This window comes from Nyctereutes procyonoides, unplaced genomic scaffold, assembly GCF_905146905.1.
Source record: "Nyctereutes procyonoides isolate TBG_1078 unplaced genomic scaffold, NYPRO_anot_genome, whole genome shotgun sequence".
NCBI lineage: Eukaryota > Metazoa > Chordata > Mammalia > Carnivora > Canidae > Nyctereutes > Nyctereutes procyonoides.
This window is the reverse complement of record NW_026575135.1, coordinates 8,624,991-8,641,764: the sequence shown is the minus strand read 5'-3', so window position 1 is coordinate 8,641,764 and position 16,774 is coordinate 8,624,991. Positions and strand designations below refer to the sequence as shown.

Here is a 16,774-nt window from a genome sequence, read left to right as displayed (position 1 = left end):
TGTAACAAAACAGTCTCACTCCTTTGTGTAAGAATGAAAATTGGTGCACCCTTTATGGAGAACACTAGTAATCAAGATTCATAAAGTCCCAGTGAGGAGAGTAAAGATTCACATTAGAATATATTTATCTCAACGTTATTTATCATAGCAAAGAGAGACAGATAAAACCTCAATGCCCACTGATCCATCATGGGATGTCTGAAGTCCGTGGAGAAAACTCAGGTTGTCGTACAGATGACCCAAACACACGTGAAAAGATGCTCAACATCACTCATCATCAGGGAAACGCAAATCAAAACCACAATGAGATATTATCACCTCACATCTGTCAGAATAGCTAAAATGAAACACACAAGAATAACAAGTGTTGGTGAGGATGTGAGGAAAAGGAACCCTTGTCCACTTTTGGTGGGAATGCACACTGGGGCAGCCACTGTGGGAGGCAGTATGGAGGTTCTTCAAAAAAATTAAAAACACAACTCCCATATGATCCAGGAATTCCAATACTGGGTATTTACCCAAAGAAAGCAACAACACTAATTTGAAAAACATATATAGACCCCCATGTTTACTGCAGCATTATTCACAATAGCCAAATTATGGAAGCAACTCGGGTGTCCATGAATGAATGATGAATGGATAAAAGAGATGTAGTTTATGTGTACGCGCACACCCACATACACGCACCCTCGAATATTACTGAGCCATAAAAAAAAAAGAATGAATCTTGCCATTTGTGACAACATGGATGGACCTAGAGGGTATGATGCTAAGTGAAATAAGGTAGAAAGGCAAATACCATATGATTTTACTCATACACGGAACTTAAGAAACAAAACAAAGAAAAAAAGAAGACCAAGAAACAAGACCAAGGGACAAAACAAAACAAAACAAAAAACAGACTCTTAACTACAGAGAACCAACTAAACTGTGGTTGCCAGAGGGGAAGTGGGTGTAGGGGTGGGTGAGATAGATAAAGGGGATTAAGGGTATACTTCTCTTGATGAGTGCTGAATAATAAATAGAACAGTTGAATCACTATATTGTATAGCTAAAAATAATAGAACACTGCATGTTAATTATACTTCAAATAGTAAGAAAAAGAAAACTCATGTTTTCAAAGATTACTTAATGGCATTAACAAGCACAGGGCAGTTTTTTCAATTGTGCACAAAACTGTACCATATAATCACAATTGTAAAGTACTCATTAAAACAAAGAACTAGAAAGAAACTGTATTCATTTTAGTATTTTGGTTTTTCTCTAAATGGTTTCGAATTCTAAATTTTCCTAATTTTGATTTTTTAATTTTCTTAGTCTTTCCTTCTTTCCCTCCTGATGAGTATGTTACTTCGGTAATCAAGAAAAAAGTCATAAATTTTAAAAAGGGATTCAGGATCTAAAGAGGTAAATGCAGTCCAACAAATACCTCAGTCCTCCACCATCACCTACACTGGAACATACTCAAAAAGCTCATTTACGTAAAGTTCTCCTGATTATACTACTGATTGGATTTTCTCCTTTTGCTCAATTTTTAGATAGCTTTATCTGTACTCCTTTTTTGGTATTTTTGTCACTTCCTGCCTTTTACAATTATCACCTATATATACATGGAATTTTTCCTATTGACTGTGGACTTTAGGATGGCAGGGCCATATTCGCTTCATAACTGCATTTGTCATCAACTTTACTGCCATCCTACCCTGTAGTTGGGTCATATTGTTAAATGGGTAGGGATTATACATCTTGGTATTTGTTATTCCAACACACAAAAGGCAACACAGGTCATTTGAACTGAATTGGTTTATACCGAATTAGTTTGTAGTGTTCTTTATAGCACTAAGGGGAAATAACTAGATCCAGTGAGAGGTACCCCAGAAAACAGTTCCATCCCAGAGTGTGAACTAAATATCTGTAATAGTCCATCTATATCTGAGGACAGACTGGTCTCTATAGGGACAAAAGCCTTCTGTGCGTCTAAGATGTTTGAGCAGAGGCTGAAAGACCACGTGTCCTTCCAGCTTTAGAAGAGGATGTAAACACCATGATCCTATATAAGTCTCATTCCACACCAAGATTTTAGGATTCCATATTCATTGGTTAAATGAATAATTAAGGGATGCCTGGGTAGATGAATGAACAAACTGATGGGCTGAATCCCTATATAAGGCTCTCAGCTCCATTTCTATGGGTAGATAGTAGGAAAATGATAATATAGGCCTATAAAAGCAGCTATGTGGCTCCAAGGAATGACCATGATGGGAAAACAGTTCAAAAGATTAACTGCTGCCACCTGTGGCACTTTCATGAATGCAGAACAATAGGTAGAGCATGCTCTCTCGCAGAAGTGCCAGACAGCATTTCTAAGCACTTCATGTATCTCACTTTATTCTCAAAATAACTTCCCCATTTGAGGAGCGACAAATAATTCTCTCCCCCCAATAGTGAACAGAAGCTGTGAAAGGTCAAAAAATATTGCCCAGGGTCAAAGTTTTTATGTCAGCTGAACTGGGATTTGTAACCCATGGACAAATCAATCCTAATCCCACGCTCTTTATGCCATGCTGCCTCCAGAAGAAAATGAAGGAACAGCAGGCACAGAATATTCTTTACGTAGCCCATGAACAACTAAATGATCAATCTGTCCTTCTCTATAAAGGTCTCCATGTAGACACACACAAAACTGCATCAGGTTAACCACCCAAAAAAGAATATGGCTGCCCTATTGCTTCTCTTGGGGGGATAAAAATTTTCTCCTTGGAACAGAAAATTGCATGCCTACCTGAAAAAAACATCTTAGACATGCCATGATTTCTCAAGGGAACTTTATAATAAGTCAGTTGCATTTTCAGCCATAAATTAAAGGTGACAAATTTTCCTTGGGTGATAACAGTTAACTAGTGTGGATATTTCAAATATTTTGAGAGTAAAGTCTATTTAGTGCAAAAATACCAATCATCTTTAGAGTGAGCTTTTCAAGAGCCAAGAGTCTTGTCTTGGGAATACCATTTTCTCCCTAACTCCAACTTCTATTACATTTCTCTCCTCATTCTATTGCTCGCTTTGCAATAGAGACAAACACATAATGTGGGGGCAATCACCAGTCTTAACCCACTGTGTAACTGGTACCCATAATGTGTCTGTTTTATGCAGGAAAGGTGAAAAATAGATTTTAGAAATGAGCAAGGACAGGTTTAAGGCCAGGTCCATGTGACTCAACTATGGGTGACTGGATGCCACACAGAGATTCCTGCTTCAATAGGTCTGGGCTGGGACCCAGCCATCAGCCTGTTCAATAAGCAGCCCAAGTGATTTACATGCTGGTGGTCCTTGAGACACTGACACAGTGAGGCCCTTCATGGTACAGAGGAAGAAATGATCATAACGGTTAAGTGGCTTGCCCAAAGTAAGTGGCAAATTGGAAGTCAGAATATAGTTAATGCCTTTGCAACCACACTACATCGCATTTCTTGCTTAGCATTCCAAACTTTTTTTTTGGTCACTGCTCTATATAAGCAGCAGCTGCAAAAACATTCATAACTTACATTTATGTGACACTTCCTATAAAAAGAGCTTTCACAATCATTATCACATATGATCTTCACAAAAATGTATTATACATATTTGCCAGATGAAGGAATTGAAATTCAGAGAGATTAAGATTATTGCTTGAGATTTTTATATCATATATATTTGGGGCAAAGTAGTAGGATTTCATGAGTCTTGATCTAGAAAGCCCTCAAATGTTAACCATTATTATCATTGTGGGTTTTTTTTGTTTGTTTGTTTTATGGGCTTTTTTTCTTTTTTTTAAGAAACAAAACCATAAATATTGACTCAGGAAAAGTTAAAATTGGTAAAAAAAAAAATTAAAAATAAAATTAACAGCCAAGTGTAATAACTTATTACTAATTAAACCCCTCCAAATATTTTTTTTTAAAATTTAGCTATAAAGTAAGGCTGAGGATAAATCAATGTGAGAGCAAAAATGAAAACTCGAAATGGTAGACATTTTGTTACAATCTGAGATGTTCAAAAAAGCTGATAAATTAAGTCGTTTTACAATCTATACAAAAACAATTGGTTGTCCTAAAAATTGAAGATTTTGAGGGATGCCTGGGTGGCTAGTGGTTTAGCACCTGCCTTCGGCCCAGGGCATGATCCTGGAGACCAGGGATCCAGTCCCATGTCAGGCTCCCTGCATGGAGCCTGCTTCTCCCTCTGCCTATGGTCTCTGCGCCTCTCTCTCTCTCTCTCTCTGTCTCTCATGAATAAGTAAATAAATTAATTAACTTTTAAATTTTTTTTTAAATTGCATATTTTTAAATCTGAAAAAAAGTAGCAAACTAGAAATGCTTTAACTGTGCTATACATTCAATTGTTGAAGGAATTAAAATGGACTAGTTATATGCACTCCAGAAAATACCTTCTCAACAAAAATGTTACTCAGATTTAAATATCTCTATTTTTAAAGACAGTACAAAAATGTCCTTGAGGTCTACACAAAACGATGGGTCAAAATATCCCATAATCTCAGTAAGTTATGAAGTAATAAAGCCACCTCCAACGCTATTATAAAAGCTGTTAAGTCTGAATGCTGAGGGACATGCAATGTATTACACTGTAATAGTTAGATCACTTATTATGTGATGTATTACAGACAGATCAACATATAAATTAATGTACTTTCTAATTCTGTTTTTAATGTTTTCTGTTCCTGCTTCTAAATTTACGTTAAGGCATTAGCCTTAAAAGAACCAAATCAGACTGAACTACGATATTAAGAAATTCCATTATAGAATTATAGCAGTCTTATTATCTTAGACTTACCACTCAAATTTAGTTTCCACAGCATTCTCTTGTGTTTTAAGTAAACTGTTGTGATGTATTGGTACTTGCAAATAATGCTAGAGTACAAGCATGGTACTTCGGAGATGATGTGTTGTTGCTGTTGGTTTTTTTTTTTTAATGAAAATATCTTCGCTTGCCCCTCCCCCCAACTAAGACATCACAATTTGCCAAATTAAATAAAGCCAGCGCTTCTAATCTCTACAACTTTTGTGTATTTGATCGTTACATGTGTACTCTGTAGAATGTCCAAACACAGACTCCTGTTTTTGTTCCAAAACTCACTAATTCCAGCTCCTCAATTTATAGCGCAGCTTTTCCTTTTCCTTTGGGGCTGGGGTAACACAGAAAGGAGCATTCCAGGGCACCACGTGCTCAGCAAGGTCCCAAATCCCTGCAGCATAACACGGTGAATCACTTGCTGGCTGCAGCAAAGGCTTGTCAACTTTTCACTTCATTCAGTTTCCTGGGCAGGTCCTGCAAGGCTGGGCCCCTAAGTGTATCTTCCCTCTCCTAAAAGAAAGGAAAATAACTCGAGCAAATGAATTCATGCCGGGCCCATGAAGAGAAGCTTTTTGAAGTGCAGAAAAACCCATTCAGAATGAACTCATGGAAAACCCTGCTTAAAATGCAGTGTTCTTTGTGTCAACAAAGGTCTGCTTGGGCGGGATAAATAGGTGAAGCCATGAATTTCCAGTCTCCCGATGCCAGATTAAATCCCACTGCTTCAAAAAAGACCCTGTTATTGCTGTGTCACCCTAATAGAACTTCTTATTTGCTTTGGATCATCACAATAACTTCTCTATTGGCGGAGGAGACCTGCCAAGGTTTAAGTAAAGCCATGACCACACTCAGTCTAGACACTATCATCTTCACTAAAATACATGAATAAAATGTAGCTTCTCAGAGGCATAAGGCAGGCTGTAATTTAAACCTCAAAGAAAAAATACCAAAGGTACAAACACTAGAAAAAAAAAATCCTTTGTTTATATGGGAAAACAAACTTCGTTAAAATACTTTTTTCAAAGAGCGTGATGAAGAATGTGTAAAAAGAGAATAATTCGGTTTAGAACTGGATGTATGTAGTACACAGTATGTTCATAAACCTATGTAACTTCTGAGGCACAAATATAAGATTCTATAAGCCAGACATGTCCCTTTATTTTAGACAACTCAAAATAAAACTCAGAGAAATTAAGTAAGTGAAACCCTTCATGTACTTCAATTGATCTCAGGATAAATATGGAAACCCTTAAGACAGAGGAAGAAAATCTACACAGAGCTGATTGCCATCTAAAATGCTTTACTTCCCATCCACCACTGTGTGCCAGATAAAATAGATCGTGCCCAGTTGAATTTGACTTTCAGATGAACAATGAGTACTTTTATTAGTACGTCCCATAAAAATTATTTTTATTTGCTAAATCTGGCAATTCCCATGCACGTATGTGTGTTTATTGTAAGTGTAGGTGTCAATATTTCCTGGCAAGAATCTTTCAGGTCCTGAAACATACATGTCACTACAGAGCCCTTCTTATTTCCCCTGCAAGATGTTAATCTGCATATGTAGAATTTTTTTCTTTTTTGCATATGTAGAAATTCCTCCGTTTCCTTAAAGGTCAGTAACAAGTCAAACTCATTTACTTCACAATTTGATGTGAAACTGCTAATTGTGGCCAATTAAAAAAAGTGTATTTTATCAGTGCAAAAATGATGGCAAAAAAATGATAAGCACAATATTGTCTTAAAATTATGCAAGCCTTCTCTCACCTCCAGATTTGCAAGCCTAATGGGAGTTATTGTCCTATCTAAGTGACATGTTAATTGCAAAACATGGAGGTGTTTTGAGGGGACTGAATATTTAATTCAGAGTACCAAGACTTACTGAAATTATCTCTTTGCCAAGGTTCACATGGCAACTCCTACAAATCATCTAAGATGTAATTCCTTATCATCATCATGAAGCCTTTCCTGATACTGCCCAATCAGAAGACAGCATCTTGCATATTTTATTTATCATACTATATTGCATTTATTTAATCTATCCTGATCCACTAAAATGAGAGTTTCTTGAGAACAGGATCCATACTTTCACTGATCTTTGCATCCCTACTTCTTAACAAAGGGCCTATGAGACATTCAATACATGTTTGTTGAAAAAATAAACTATTATTAACAAGCTCACACTGGAACTCAGCCTAAAAAAATGTCCTTGACAGGCAGGATGTGGAACTGCCTTATTATAACCACCTTATAACAAATACTCCTTTGAATGAGGCTCATTATTAAACTACGTTGAATTTCAAGCTCTACAGGTATATTTCTATTGTTACTAGAGAGCCTGTAAAATTCTATCCAGAACATTCATTCAACAAATATCTAGAGTTTGCTAAGTGCTAGGCCCTATTCTAGGTGCTGGGAAATAAGACAAAGACCTGCCGCTGTGGAATTCCTATAATGATATTCCAAGGAGACTGATGAAGTAGTAGGGAGAGATTAGAAGAGGACCTAAATATTCTTTATCCTTTTCTTTCCAGGTGAAGAGTGATGAGGCCTCAACCAAAGTAAGCATAGTTGGTCACACTGTAAAGCTGGGACCAAACAGGGAATAGCAATAAGGTGTCATGACCCCATCCTCTGGCTATTTTTCCATTTATGACCAAACATGGTCCTTCATTGTAGGTCAAAAGCAAACAGAATGGTGGCCTAAAAGGTGGTTGGGATGCCAGCTGTGCCCTAGAACAGCAGATCCATTTGAAGGACCTGAGAAGCCTTCTGTAAGATTTGAGAAAGAGAGAGAGAGAACACACAAAAGCGTGCAAGCAGGGTGGGGGGGGAGGGAAGGGGTAGAGGGGGAAGGAGAGGGGAGGGGGAGAGATTCTTAAGTAGACTTTGCACTGAACTTGGAACCTGACGCGGGGCTCAATCTCACTACCCTGAGATCATGACCTGAGCTGAAACCAAGAGTCAGATGCTTAACCAAGCCATTCATGCACCGCCTGATGACTCTTTCTAATAGATATCAGCAGAGTCACCTGTTCCATTTCAAAATTCATTTTTTTTTCTAAGTTCATTTTAATGGTTAATGCCATTTAATCTTCAGAGAGTTACCAGGTCAGAACTGCCATTACTGGGATGCCTGAATGGCTCAGCGGTTGGGCATCTGCCTTTGGCTCGGGGCCTGATCCCAGGGTCCTAGGATCGAGTCCCACATCAGGCTCCATGGAGAGAGCCTGCTTCTCTCTCTGCTTGTGTCTCTCCCTCCCTCTCTCTCTCTCATGAATAAATAAATCTTTAAAAAAAAACTGCCATTATTTTTGATGCTAATGGGACTTTCAATACATAGAGCTGAGGCTCAAGAAGGAAGACGCAGGCCACTGTGCAGTACAGATGTATCTTTGGAAGAGAAAGGACCACCCCGAATAGAAGGTACAGCCCCTTAATGGAGGAGCCAAAGCTGCTAAAACACAGTGGGAATTTTACACCACATCATAAAAAGGAAGCACTACCTCAACCACTAAATCCACTGTTGTACATATGCTTGTCTGTGGGCATGTCAGGAGAGAAAGGAGGCAAGTGCATCTGCTGACAAGACCTAAAAGTAACAGAAATTTGCTACCACGTAGCATTTTACATTAGCCAGACCCTGTGCTATCTTTGCTTCACCTGAGTCAGCTCAGCAAGTGCTGCTGATCACTCGAGAAAGATGTTAACATCCTATTAACTCTGAAACTGAGGGGCGCCTGGGTGGCTCAGTGGTTGAGCATCTGCCTTGGGCTCAGGGCATGATCCCAGGGGTCCTGGGATCGAATCCTGCATCGGGCTCCCCTCGAGGAGCCTGCTTCTCCCTCTGCCTGTGTCTCTGCCTCTGTGTCTCTCATAAATAAATAGAATCTTTAAAAAAAATTCTGTAACTGAGGCTCAGAGAGATTAAATCATCCACCCATAGTTATGAAAGCAGTGAGAGTGGAGTCAGAACTTGAATTCTAAACTCTGGTCTATTGCATTCCAAATCTAAGCTCTCAGGCCCTAAGCAACAGTGATTCCCAGTGGTCACCACACACCATTCAAGGAATCTTTGCGATCTTTTAGGACCTTCAATGATAAGGACAAATGTCTGTGCAGCATTCACATGGGGTCCGACAGGAGCGTCAGAAATATAGTCTGAAGCAGACCTAAAATAAGAAAGAGCTTCGTGTTCTGACTGTTCTGTTCACACCTCACAAGAAACTCTGTGAGGTTAATGCGGTATTTTTGTGTGTTTTTTTGTTTGTTTGTTTCTGTTTAAAAGTCTCTTCTGAGTAAAAATATTTGAATGAAGTTGGGCAACAAAAGGGCATAAAGAACTGGTATTTGAAAGTTGTTTTTGCTTTCGACCAGGGCCCCGGATTCGGAGTCTGGGCAGCACTGTGGGGTTCCTGTCGAGTGTCTCTCTTGACCACACCCATGGTGCCAAGCCAACCTCATGGCTGGCCAGACAATCGGGGCTCTCATGAATATTCTCTTAGGTTCCACCTCAAAGAGGTCTTAACAGGGATGCCACAGGGACCTTAGGAGACTTGGGGTGGCTCTGGTTCCTCCACAGAGCAACAGGATGTGCAGCTGGTCACCAGTGGCCAGGGAATAAGAGCCTCTTGTATCCACTCCTTTTTTTTCCAACAGTGGGGAAGCCTTCTCTTCCTGTCACTGAGCTCTCTATGGGAAAATAAAGCAAAACAATTTATTTGAGATTATCTTCTATAAATGTGCCACTCCCTTTAGTGGGGAATATATATCTAAAGCTAGTCATTAAAGAAGCTGATATGGAGAGAGCTCATAAGCCCTTGTTATTATTCCATTTCTATGTTTTCTACTAGAAAATTCTACATGGTTGACCCATGATGGTTATGTCCTTATCATTTTATTTATACAGAGTAATCAGCAGAACTGTAATCTTGGAAATCATATTAGCCTCCTACAGATGAAAGTACAGAGAAATGAATGCATAGAGAAAGTAACTTGCCTAGAATCACCCAGATGGTTAATGGCTGAGTCAGAATAGATCCCAGAGGCATTTACCTTGATGAATATTAATTGAGAAAACACACACACACACACACACACACACTCACCCTATTGGTAAAATTAACTTGATAAAAACACAAAGACAAATGAGAAAATAATACAATTACTGATAAGAAAGCAGACAGGATGCTAATATGTGTAAAAATTATATACTATGAAAAAAAACTACATACTGTGCAAGTAATTCAATTTCCAATGACTTTTGTCAAAGTTCATGACAGAGGTTACCAGGTGGTTATAGTTGAGGCCAAATTCAAGGTGGCCCCTTCTGTGGGTGCCAAGGTACCTTTACAGCCACAATGTTTACACCTATCCAGGCTAATCACATAAATACATGCTGATGTTCAAAAGGAAGAAAATGGTGGAAATTGTGGATGAGAATGAACAGGATGGAGACATATACAGGAAGAACAGACCCTTTCTGGAAGTCAGCAAACGCGACTTGGGCCACCAGATGACTCTGATGGCCTTGGCTTGGGCCACCAGATAACTCAGATCTAAATTTCTCAATGAGTGTGGGAGTTTCAGTCCCTTTCTTTGTAAGGAGAATGTTGAATGGTGTAATTTTTTTGGTTCTAGTTGTCATGTACAAGGACTCTTTTGGCTCTAAAATTCTAAACCTGGACAGACCCTTGCTTTAAAACAAAACAAAAACAAAAAGAGAAGTTATCATCTATATAATGGATCAAATACCATCTTGAAATGTGCTTTTGGAAATCCAAAAGAAAATGTAAAAAGAATATAAACAAACCAACAAAAAGCAGAATCTAGAAGTAGATGACCACACATCCTGCATTGACCAGACTTGGTTGCTGCCTGTTGCTCCTGTGCCTGTTTTCACTACCAAAGCATCTTATTTTGAATGATAAATTATAGGGTAACTCCTATAAGGAGTTGGTGTTCTTTATCTGGGGGGAATCCCTCACACCTTTGATCACCTACAGGCAGAAGCCTAAGTATTAGGCTTTGGTATATTAGGTATATTAGGAAGGCTTTGACCCTCCAGTCAAAACTCTCCAGCATCGCCACCATATGCTAATCACACCTGCCTATTCCAGTTCCCCAAAGGTGAGGCGCGCTGCTCCCGCTATTGCTTAGCTTCTCCACCCCCATCCTACAGAATGGTGAGCTCCTCCACATGTATCAAGACGTCAGCTCGGTATTGCCTTCTCTGGGAGGCCTCCCTGCCCTCCACCTGGGATCACTCTGCCCATATCTCTCCTGGCACATGAACCCAACTGTTTCCATAGCTCTTTCTCTCCTCTACAACACCCTGAGCTCTGTAAGATGGAGTTTACCATCTTTGTCTTTTTATCCCTTAGCATATATAATTAGTGCCATATAAGTATTTGATGTGTTTGTTGAACTAAATTGAGAAGTATATAAAGATTTGCTAATGGGATATTAGCTGAATTATCTTCCATCGGAGTGAAAAACAATGGGCTTCTACTCATCTGGCCACCATCACTATTATTATCACCAGTAACAGTTTCTTGTATGGTGTGTGGAGAGCCAGCGTCCTATGATGGTAGGTCATGGTCTGCAGCCGCCTTACAGCTCAGTTCCACCTCTGCCACTTACAAAATGAGTGATCTTGAACAAGTTCCTTGCCCCATATTAACCCTGTTCTCTCAGTATAAAACAGGGGAAATACAACTTTCCTTGGTGTAATACGGTGCATGAAGAGTGGCGTCAAGTATTGACCCTGGCACAGGGGACACAGGTAATAAGTAGTAATCTGGCTTCAGAGGTGATCACTTCCAACCAGAGCAAATGGAATTAGAAAAACCATGACTCCTCCTTGTTCCCCAAAGAGATAAGCCCCATCTGGATTTATTTTGCTTTCTGTCCCTTACTTTCTCCCAGGACTAAGATGCAAAGGCCTCCACACAGTAAATATTATTCACTTTGCTTTTCTAATTGTCCCCAACACAAGTGTCAACACGAGGCATACAGCATGAAAGGCGTAGACTTAAAACTCAAGATAGACTGTGGTCAAATAAGGAAGAACTTCTTGACCGCCACTGATTCAACTATGGGACGCACTCAAAAGGAATTCTTGGCAAAATGTCAAGTAAGGAGAGCTCAAGCCCAGGGAAGGATGACAGGGCTTCTTGTTGGAACCTCTAACTCTCAAGTTAACTACACCTTAAGCAAAGCACTCCATCAATCAGAAGCGCTCGGTGACTGGTACTCCCAACACCGAGCAGTGGAAAGGGGCTAGTGAAATGAAGGAAAAGGAGGAAAAGAATGTTCCCTTGGAGATTTCTTCATCACAGGAAACAAGGCACAGGCAGCTAGGCTGTATCAGTGGCAACAAATGGGATCACAATGTTTCAATTAAATACCAGAGCTGTTGGAACTTTTCAACAAAATACAGTTTATGCTGGTAGTTGTTTTTATTATGGAGAGGCAGGATTGCACCCGAGGTAACAGAACAAAACAAAAACAACCCCAGAAAACCACCAAAACACATGGGCTCTGGAACCAGAGGGCCTGAAGTGTATTTTCTAGCTCCTGTCCTTAACTAGCTGTGTGACCTTGGGCAAGTTACCTAATCTCTCTGTTCCTCAGGTTTCACCTCTGGAAAATGAAAATAAACTGATAATTAGGTACCATTAGTAGGTAATGAGTAGATACCTACTCCGTAGGGTATTGGTAATAGTATTTACAAATACTGATTTTTCAGGTAGAGTAGTGCTGGGGACATGATTAGTGCCATATAAGTATTTGACAAATAAAAATATTAAGATCCAGGACTCAACTCAAAAGTAGCTTACAGACAACCTTGTGCTGAGAAATGGCTATGGGTATTGCCATGAGAAATCTCAAAGATGTCGTTACGTTGGCTCCTAGGAGTCTGACTTGTTGACCAGCATATCGTTTGCTGATCATGGGAACTGAACAGGTCTGAGCACAGAGGTCATTCTGACATGGCAAAATGGAAACTGGAGGTTTTTAACAAAATTAATTAAACCTTAATCACCCCCACAGTAAATGAAAGTAAAACAAACATATTATTGAGGCATTTCCCAAAACTGTTGTATTTGATCAGAAGGTCCATAACGTGATAGGAGTGTAGGTAGGTGTGGCTTCAGCCACAGAGCTCAACACAGTGGCATTAACTTAGTGAATTCACTGTGGCTCTATCTGCTCCCCAGTTTTGAAGGCTCAATGGCTTGGTTTGGTATCACTCATTCACTCAACAGTTACTCAATCAGCACCTACTTTGTGCCAGATACCAGGACAGGCAATGTGGACCAAACAGACAACAAGTCGCTACAGCCCCTGCCTGCCTCCACAAAGTCTGGCAGAAAAGGACAATGTTAAAAACCAGATGTGCACCCACAAAACTTGACTGTCAATAAACTAACTTACAGCAAGAAGAGTTTCAAGTAGACTGCATTTGCTTCTCTAAGACCAAGTCACGGCTTTCATGCAATAGTTATGACTACCCAAGATTCCAGCAGAGGAATACATGGATGGTATGTGAATTCCCTATTCTAAGCTTTCCAACCACCCATGCCCTCACCTCACCCATTCTCCCATTCTTGCTGCTTTTCTCAAGAAGACTACAATCCACTTATTTTATTTCTCCTTCCCCTATTCCAATCACACACACACACACACACACATCTTGCTTCACCAAATTTCTTCACCTATTATTCTGATTGCAGTTTTCCATGTTCTAAAAGTTCTTCCATCACACACATAGAGAAATAATGTTACTTATTCCAGAGATAGTTACCCATATTCAGTCTTTACAGAGGCTACTAGTTTAAACCTCAGAGGGCAACATTATTTCTGTTATTTTCACATTTGGGGTTGGCATGGTGGGGTGGAAGGGGCTCTGAAGGGCAGATCTACCCTGAAACTGTTGCCCCATAAACCCTCAAAATAATTTTCATTTAACCTGTAAAATATCCAATGAGGCACAAAAGTTAATTTTATAAAGATTACTAAAGCTCATTACATACCAGAATGTGCTAGGCATTATACAAAGGGCAAAATTAAAACAAGAACTTATAAGGTTCATGGCCCAAGGTCAGCAGTCATTCTTTACTGGTGTTTCTATGAACTGTAAGCAGCACTTGAGATAATAATAGAAGGTGCAACCATCAGACAAGTTTTAACCAACATTCAGAACATCACTAAATAAGCGAATATTTCAGTCAATGCATAAGTAAAATAACTCACATTATTTAATTTCACACAAACATAACATTCATGGTAAAGTAAGACAGGGCTTCCGTTGTACAGCAATTTCAAGGTTCTGTTTTTACTCTTACAGGCCTACCACAGGGTCACAAGCAGGGTACTCAGGTATGATCTCTTTGATGCATTCAATCTAGCCAAAATGGATGAGACTGATGTATCAACCAGAATGTTAGCTTATTTAGCCATAATTAGGCCTCTCTTTCCAGTGACTCAGATTAATCTAAGTCCCAGAGTTTCTGAGGAACCACACAATCCAGGTTACATTCATTCAACACTACTCTACAAACTGATGCAAGGAGCATTAGAGGAACTTTCCACTGAATTTCCCTGGGAAAAAGGTGAAATGCTAAAGATTTTTTAAAATATTTTTAAATTGTGATCAAACACTAGTCCGAATGTAGTCTACAGAGAAAATGTAATTAAATACGGTAATTATTTTAACAAATTTTCACTGGGTGAACTTTTATTTTTTTAAAAGATTATTTATTATTTGGGATACAAAGAGAGAGTGAGAGAGACCATGAGTGCACGGGGGTGGTGGAGTGGGATGGGGGGAGGGACAGAGAGAGTCCCAAGCAGACTCCACACTAAGCATGGAACCCAACACGGGGCTCCATCTAATGCCCCCAAAAATCACACCCAAGCTGAAACCAAGAGTCAGATGCTTCACCAACTATACTATCCAGGTACCCACCCTGGGTGAACTTTTAAAACAGGAACTCTAAGCTCAAAAAGAAATGTTCTGTGCCTGTCCTCTTCTTGGGTACCTCACCAGGAGTCAGCAGAAGGCCTGGAATGTATTAGATGCTCAGAACTATTTTCTGGGTACATAAATGAATAAATATCTTCCCCTGATTATTACCATGGGTTCACCTCTAAGAAAAATAACAAAGGCAAAAGTTATCTGAGTGTATATAAAATAAAATCTTGAAAAAAAAAATCTTGCTCTTCACCTTAAAATATGAATTTCCACCACTAAAAACATAAAATTAATGAAAATATAAGTTTCCATAAAGATATTCATAGAATTCTATTAATTCCAATCCATTTTGCACAGCAAATCTATATAAAACCATGGTACTATTACCTTCATGTACGTAGTAACAACTACAGAATGTGAAAGATAACTTATTTAGAAACAGTCTCATAAAAATAACTATACATGAAAACATTCATATTATATAAAAGCACTTACTATCTGAAAATCTGTAATGAAGATTTCTAAGGCAAAAGTAACACAATTTGGGCTGTAAGGAAACCTTTTGAAAGCTGGTATTTTTGATACTTGATAGCTAAATTCATTAATGACCTCTTTCACATCATCATCCTTTATAGTACATCACTGAGACATTTCTCCAAAACCAATCTATGATGGTAGGAAGACTTGCATGCTGACTTCTTCACAGACATTTGTTATGAAGTGCCTCAAGCCCTTGTAATTTCTGCATGTTCATCGGTTGTCTACCACCGATTCATATCATAAATGAATATGGTTTATATGAAGACACTGATAACCCATAAAGTAAGTTAACAGTCAAGACAAAACTTACCAAGCACAATGACCACAGTCTTCAGAAGACTCATCATGGTATCCCGATTCCGCCGGGGTCCAGAACTATGCCGAGACATCCTCATAGTCCTCTGGCGAACATAGCCAAAAATATGAGCATAGAGAACCACCATTACGACAAAGGTCACCAAGTTGAAAATGGCCCAGAAGACTAAGTAAGAGTCACTGTAGAGGGGTGCCATGTTGGAACAATTTTCGATATCACAGATGCAGTTCCAGCCCACACTGGGTATAGCACCCATAACGATGGCCATAGTCCAGATGACCACAATCACCACCACCACCCGCCGGTTGCTCATCCGTGTGTGGAGCTGCATGCGGAAAACTGTAATGTGCCTCTCGATTGCAATAGCCAGTAAGTTGGCCACAGATGCCGTCAAGCTGGTGTCAATGAGGCCCTGGCGGAGGAGCCACGTGCTGACAGTCAGCCTCCGAGTGTTGGGTCCTGTGTTGAACATTAGGTAGAAGTAAGCCAACCCAGCAAAGAAGTCTGCAGCAGCCAGATTAGCCATTAAGTAATAAATAGGAAAATGGAAGCGGCGGTTGACATAGATTGCTACCATGACCAGTAGGTTGGCCAACATGATGAAGATACAGACAGTGATTCCAAGTCCCATCACCAGCTTGCTCACTGTGTTCCATTCTGTGGCAAGATACTTTCCACTCCGGTTATAAAAGAAGGCAATGGACTCATTGTAGAAGCACTGTGGTTCATTCATGGCTGTGAACTAAAAGAGAAAGGAAGAAAGATGAAAAAGAAAGAAAAGAAACCCACAGATCCAAATTTAAAGATGTATAGTATGGTAAATGTGGCAAAAAAAAAAAAAAAAAAAAAAAAAAAAAAAAAAAGCAAAGAATCTGAAAATCTGATCCTGCATAACATTCTATTATTATGTTGAAACCCCAAGGCTTTACACTGTATTACTGTCCTCAAGATTAAAGACAGTTGGAGTTAAACAAATGACAAGGTCTGTGCTTGGTGGTTGCATGTCACTGAGGTCTACTAGAAAAGCCACATGGCCCAGAAATCTTGCTTAAAATACATGAGACAGATGAAAATTTTGCAGAGAATTG

The 16,774-nt window shown here is 39.4% G+C and overlaps 1 protein-coding gene across 4 annotated transcripts in view; it reads right to left on the bottom strand.

Annotated features, from left to right (window-relative positions):
• LPAR1 (lysophosphatidic acid receptor 1) overlaps positions 1-16,774 on the bottom strand; it is a 132,121-nt gene that overhangs the window by 39,542 nt on the left and 75,805 nt on the right. For all 4 annotated transcript variants that reach the window (XM_055302735.1, XM_055302734.1, XM_055302737.1 and 1 more), the window contains exon 3: positions 15,681-16,428. In XM_055302735.1, the coding sequence (XP_055158710.1) occupies positions 15,681-16,428 (748 nt within the window). The remainder of the gene's footprint in view (positions 1-15,680; positions 16,429-16,774) is intronic.